The sequence below is a fragment of the Oratosquilla oratoria genome, chromosome 18, assembly GCF_046742065.1.
Source record: "Oratosquilla oratoria isolate Oo_2021 chromosome 18, ASM4674206v1, whole genome shotgun sequence".
In the NCBI taxonomy this organism is placed as follows: domain Eukaryota; kingdom Metazoa; phylum Arthropoda; class Malacostraca; order Stomatopoda; family Squillidae; genus Oratosquilla; species Oratosquilla oratoria.
In genome coordinates, this window is record NC_134794.1 from 54,917,634 (window position 1) to 54,924,655 (window position 7,022).

Here is a 7,022-nt window from a genome sequence, read left to right on the forward strand (position 1 = left end):
GAAGGAGAATATAGTAAGAGACTTAGCAGATAAAAAGAAATGTATAATTAGGAATGGAAGAGAAGCATAATCCAAATAGGACTACAAGAGTAAAGGAGAAGGAAAAAGTAAACAAGGTATTAAAAATAGTACAAGAAGATGAACAAGAAATAGAGAAAGAAATTGAAGAAATAAATAGATTGGGAAAATACAATATAGACCAGACCAGACCAATTAAGGTTATATTCAGGTCACAAATGACAGCAGAGAAGGTCTTATAAAAAACAGGGAAACTAGCAAAAAGTGAACAGTATAAACAGGGATGGATAAAAAGAGAGATGAATAAAGAGGAAAGAGAGGAAGAGAAAATAAAAAGAATAGAAGCTAAGGAAAAATACGAGAACAGAACACAGTCAAAGAGAAATTCTATTGTAGAGTAGTAGACATGAAAGTGAGGAAATGGTTCATAGTAAAGAAAAATGAGAGGGAAACAGAAAACAGGATGGAGGTAACAGAAAATTAAAAGTGTCTGTCACAAATATAGATGGCTTATTAACAGGCTTGAATGAACTGAATGAATACCTGAAGGAAAAAGAATTGGACATAATGGGAATTGTGGAGACAAAATTGAAAGGTCCATTACCACCCAACATACAATTATTGGATTAGAAACAGAGAAGTAAAACAAGGTGGTGGAGTTATATTCCTGACTAAGAAGGATATAAATGTGAGGAATGTCACATATGGAAAGAATAGAGTGGAGATGATTATGATGGAAATAAAGGACAGGGACAAGAAGAGCAGGAAGTTTGTGGTAAATTATGTGCCTCCTAAAACGGCTTCGTGGGAAGAGAGAGAACACAAAAATATGTTAGAAAACATAAAGATAACACTAAATAAGATATTGGAAGATGGAGGAAGAATGGTTATCATGGGTGACTTTAATTGTAAAGAAATCTGCTGGGAAGAGATGACAGTGAAAGGGGGAGATGACCTATGGGAAAATGTACTACTTGATATGATTGTAGAACATACAATGACACAATGGATACAAGAGAATATTAGGTATAGAAATGAGGAAGAACCATCAAGGCTGGACATAATCACATCAGAACTTGAAATAGTGGATAAGATTGAATATAAGACATCACTAAGTAAAAGTGACCACATTAGTTAAACTGGAACTAAATGAGGAAAAATACATGGGAAAAATGAAAAGATAGATGCATGGAATTTTTTTTATATAAAATAAGAGATTTTTTTTTTTTTCAAAAAGCAGACTGGGAGAGGATACACAAGGAGGAAACAACAGTAGAAGAGAAATGGAAAATATTGACAAAAATTTATAAAGATTGGAAAAGTATGTTCCAAGACAAAAACAAGAAAAGGGATATGTAAAACGTTAGTACAACAAAAGATATAGCGAGTTAAAAGACAAAAGGGATAAAGCTTGGATAAAATGGAAGAAAGACAAAATACCTGAAAAATGGAAAATATATACTAGTTATAGAAATGAATATGTACAAGATGCGCAGAGAAGAAAAAAAAAATACGAAAGGATGTCATAGAAAAATGTAAAGATCAACCAAATCTATTTTATAGATTTATAAATATCAAACTGAAAAACAAACAAGAATTAGTGAAACTAAGACAAGGAGTTGAATACACAGAGGAAATAGAAATGGCAGAAATTATGAACAAGAATTTTAAATCAGTGTTTATGAGGGAGAACATACAACTTCAAGATGTCAAGTGGGAAGAAAGTCCCTCCTATGAAAGAAATAGAAGTAACAAGGAAAGAAATAATTAATCACTTGAGTAATCTTGATGTTAGAAAATTGCATGGACCAGATGAAATGACAAACTGGATTTTGAGAGAATGCAGGAATGAACTAACAGACAAAATACATAGTCTGATAAGCAGTTCATTGAAAGAGGGAAAAGTTCCAGAAGATTGGAAAAGAGCAAATATAGTGCCAATATATAAAGGGGGAAACAAGGAAGACCCTACTAACAATAGACTGGTCTCTCTTACAAGTATGATAGCTAAAATCTGCGAAAAAAATGATCAAAATTACATGGGTAAGGCATTTGGTAAAAATTTACTAAATCCAAGACAGGATTTAGACAAGGAAGATCATATGTCACAAACTTGATGTGTTTCTATTCAAGACTAATAGATGTAATACAAGAAAGAGATGGATGGGCTGATTGTGCATTTCTAGATCTGAAAAAAAGCTTTTGATAAGGTGCCACACAAGAAATTGCTAAAGAAATTAGAAACTACAGGAGGAATACAGGGCAAATTGCTGAAGTGGATGGAAGATTTCTTGTATGAGAGGAAAATGAAAGTGGCGATAAGAAACAAACATTCTAATTAGGATGAAGTGATTAGTAGAGTTCCACAAGGAACATTTTTGGCCCCAATAATATTTGCTATATATATATTAATGATATGGATAAAGGAATTGAAAGTTAAATGAGCCTCTTTGCGGATGATGCAAAACTGTTGAAAAAAGTGAACACTGTAGAAGATTTGAGTTGCTGCAGAGTGATCTCAAGAAAGTATGGGAATGGAGTAGGAAGTGGGAGATGGAATTCAATATTAAGAAGTGTAGTATAATGGAATTTGGAAGAGGCAAAAAATGAATAGTGGGATCATATAAACTGGGAGAGGAAGAAATTAAAAAAGTGGAAAATGAGGACCTGGGAGTCATTATTATGAATGATATGTCCCCTGAGAAACATATAATTTTTTTTTTTTAGAAACTTATAATTTAATAAGAACAATCAAAGGCATTTACATACCTGGATGAAGAAATGGTGAAGAAAATACTAGTCACTTTGATAAGACCAAAATTGGAGTGTACAGCAAGGACATGGTCACCAAGTACAAAAAAATGTATAACAAAACTTGAAAGAATACAAAGAGCAATTACGAAATTTGCACCAACGCTCTCAGAACTATCATATGAGGAAAGACTGGCAAAACTTGAGCTACAGACATTAGAGCAAAGAAGAGAGAGAGGATACTTAACTATATATAGAATCATGAAAGACATAGATATTATTGATATAGATGATCTAATAAAATGGGATAGTAGAGATACAAGAGGACACCAAAAGAAAAAAAAAAAATACAATTATAGAAGAGACCTGAAAAAGAACAGCTTTCCCCACAGGATAATAGACATTTGGAACAATTTAGGTGAAAATGTAGTGTGCACAAAAACGATACACAAATTCAAAAACAGTCTAGATAAAACAAGATATGAAGACGGGACACCACGAGCATAGCTTCCCCTCCCATAAGATACAACTAGGTAAAAACATACATACATACATATATATATATATGTATATATGTATACACATACATACATATATTACAAAGGAGTACAAAGGAGGAACATGTGTATATATATATATATATATATGTATATATATATATATATATGTATATATATATATATATATATATATGGCAGTCAATAGAGGTTTAAATAAGGGCAAATAAGGAAATGAATCATGGAAAACTACATTAAGTTTTATTGCCTTCCTATTATTGTACTTAATAGCATGTGAATGCTGCTCCCAGCTACCTCCCCAAATTTGGCCACCATTTTGAAGTAATGGCGGCGAAAGAAAAGGTTTTTTGTAATTATCTTACTTAAGACTCACTTTAGAGGAAAATGTGTTAAAAAGAAAATAGCTTGAATTTCCTACAGAAAATGCTCTATGTATTTTTCTAGTGTGATGTGTGGTTTTGATGCTAGAAGTGAGAGAATGTTTGCATGTTTTTGAGTCATACTTTCAGTTACTTAAAATGACATGGAAAATGATCTTGTATGTTTTATTGAAGATTGTTTTAAAAATTTTCATTAATAATAGTTTTTTATTTTGTTTCAGGGTGTATGAATAAGGACAGTTAAAGAGCCATTATTTCTTATTTTGAGGAAAAAAATAATCTTCATCAGGGAATGTTTCATTTGTGAAGGGAATCTTTCTGGAGGAGGGACTCTTGAAGCGAAAGATTTTCTGGATACTCATCAAAGGCAATGATAACATTTTCCTTGTAGATCTTCTTTGAATATTCATCCTACCTGTTCAAGATTGATGAAAAGATCTCCCCCTGGTGCCGAATAACTCAATAAGAAATCCTCCATCAACAATATAAACTGTATTTCCATCAATTCCACTGTCACTAAGAAATGAAAATGCCTCATACAGAATGGATTTCTTGTATTTACGCATTCATGATTCATCAGAGAGTGACATGGGATCTGGAGCTAGTTCATACTAAAAGTTCTATTTAAATAGTTCTTGTGAATTCTTGGTTAATGATGTTCTTCTGAATAATATTTCAGGGTGAAATGAACTTGCAACATCTCTTCTGTCATGGCAACTCCTAGGGGTTTGACCCTTTTCTTTCTTTCAAACTTGACTTCTGGAACTATCTTTCCAACAAGGTTTGACATTGAACAAACTGCAGCAGCATAAGCATTATGAGGATTAGTTTGTATCATACATCCCCTGTTATTTCTGCACTGACTGACATGATACCATCAAAATCTGGAAATAGTGGATGGAGTGAAAACCACTTCACACAGTGCTGAAGATCTTGGTTCTTGGTTATCTCTGGACATACAAAATTTTCCTGGCATTTACATGCTGCTTTCCTGTGTAAGCTACATCACAATATTCCATAATTTTTTCTGTGATCCGCAAGGTGATAGAAATTCTGAGATTAATCCATTTCGGCAGCATAAAGTCTGTCATTCTTCTATGTTGTGTCAGTCTACATTTTGCAACAATGTCACGAGCTTTGATGTACAAAGGTTGGTCAAACATTTCAAATCAACTTTGTTGTGTCAGATCTTTGCATTTCACCACAGCTTGGTTATGTACTGTGTGTATGGTGTCATAGTCAGCAGGAGGAGCATTTGTAACTATTCCAACCTGGGCATTCAGTTTTTTCTTTTACATTTTCCATACAGCCACAAGAGTTACCTTGTTGATATTGAGACATTGATTAATATTGGATTAACTTTTGCTAAATCTCTGACTGTTGCACCCAAAATTCTTCTTTTAGTTTATTCTCAAAGGCTCTTATAGGAACAGGACCAAGCTGCCCAATAGTGGCTGCAGAGGGATCTTTTCTAATCTTGGCTTAGGCTCATCTGCTGTAGGATCATTAGGAGGAGTGACACACTGAATCTCTCCCATACTGTGGAAAGTGTTGAACTCATTAATGATACAAATGTTTACATTATCATTCTCGAATACAAATTGTGTAAATGAGTCAATTTGAGCCTCCTTCTTTGGATGCTGCAAACCTGATACTTGAAAGAGTGCTGCCTCATCATAGGAAGCTACAATCTTAAGGTAGAGAACATTCAGTAGATGCTTAGAGTCGTATTCTTGACTAAAATGAACAGCAAGGGTGTCTGGTGTCTGGTAATAGAGATTCTAAACCAGTCAGGGATTTATCTGGTAATGGATACTGGTCTGTCTCCTATATCTGTGACCTCATATCTTCATTTTTTCCCAGCTGTAATTACTATATGAAGCTGTTCTACTTTCTCACCATTACTCCTTTGTTTTTCATACCAAGTATCAGCCAGAATAGTTACCTGTCTCATGAAAACAAACTACAGGCTTTCTGTTTTTGCTTATAGATACAACAATATCTCTATATTTTTGCCTCAGTTCAAATTCTATTGTTTTCTCAGTTGGTAGATTACCCTCAGATCCCTTAAAAATGTGATAGAAAATTGGCATTCATATCGATTTCCCTTAAGCTAGGTAAAAGCATGGCCTCTGAAACTATAGCACTTTTGGATGACCACATTTCATTCCAGAGGATGCTTGGTAGAATTTCTTTATGCATATTGAATGGTACCTTGTTTCTACAATAACTAGGTCAAATATATAACAAACAGGTATTGTTTTACCCGTCATCAGTTCTCTTCTCACCTGTTTTCAAAATAGTGTCCCTAATATGTATTTTCCACACAGTGTACAATTTGACACACTTATTTTATATTTTTTATTATTTTATTTTTTCATTTATTATTATTATTATTATTATTATTATTATTATTATTGTTTTTTTTTTTTTTAAACTCATCTGATGCCTGTTCTCCACAATAGTCATGAAGAAAAAAAAAATCCAGTACTAGGATCCTTAAAGATGTAGGTCCTGGAAAGGTTTATAGTCTTGTTTGAAAAACTTCAGCACTTCTTTCTTTGGTATACACTTTATACATTATTACATGCACTGTCATTTTTTCAATACTATTAGCTAAGAAGTTTTCCATCTTTCCATTTGCTGCTGTAGTTCGTGTTTTCATACCTTTCTCTCTCACTTCACGAGTCACTCCTTCAGAAAGATAATGCTTCATAAATGAAGCATTTCCCTTGTGAATTTTTTTTTCAACTGTCCTTATCCAAACACCCTGAAACAAAATTAAAAACTACAATTAGTATAAGATTTTAAAAAATACTTCAATAAAACATACAAGATAATTTTCCATGTCATATTATATAACTCGAACATGCAAACATACTTGCATTTCAAATGTCAAAACATGCATTGCACTTAGAAAATGTATACAACATTTTTTTGTAAAAAATTTCATGTAGATTATTTCGTATATCTATATGTTTTCCTCTAAGGTGAGTCTTACATGATATAAAAAAGAAAGAAAAAAAAATCAACATGGGGCCCAATCTGAGGCAGTAGCATGGTGAAAAATTCATATATTAGCAAGTACCCTATTAAGAAAATAATAAAAATCATTGCAGTTTTCCTTGTTTTTTCCTTATTCATATACCTATCCACTGGCCTATTACACACAGACACACACACACATATATATGAACAATCACTTTAAATCTGTTTTCACCAGAGAGAAAATACCGAATTGTGACATAGACAAAAACAAGAAATCTCCCCTCATGAATGAGTTTACAGCATCACTAAAGGAAATATCAGAACATTTATCAAGGCTGGATGTCAGAAAATCACATGGCCCGGACGG

General features: G+C 33.0%; 1 protein-coding gene across 2 annotated transcripts in view; it reads left to right on the top strand.

Annotated features, from left to right (window-relative positions):
- The window catches only part of smog (G-protein coupled receptor 158 smog), a 205,192-nt gene extending 198,402 nt beyond the window's left edge, over positions 1-6,790 (top strand). For both annotated transcript variants that reach the window (XM_076201999.1, XM_076202000.1), the window contains one exon: positions 3,889-6,790. In XM_076201999.1, coding sequence (XP_076058114.1) covers positions 3,889-3,897 — 9 coding nt within the window. In that variant the 3' untranslated portion in view covers positions 3,898-6,790. The remainder of the gene's footprint in view (positions 1-3,888) is intronic.
- Positions 6,791-7,022: the final 232 nt, after the last annotated feature.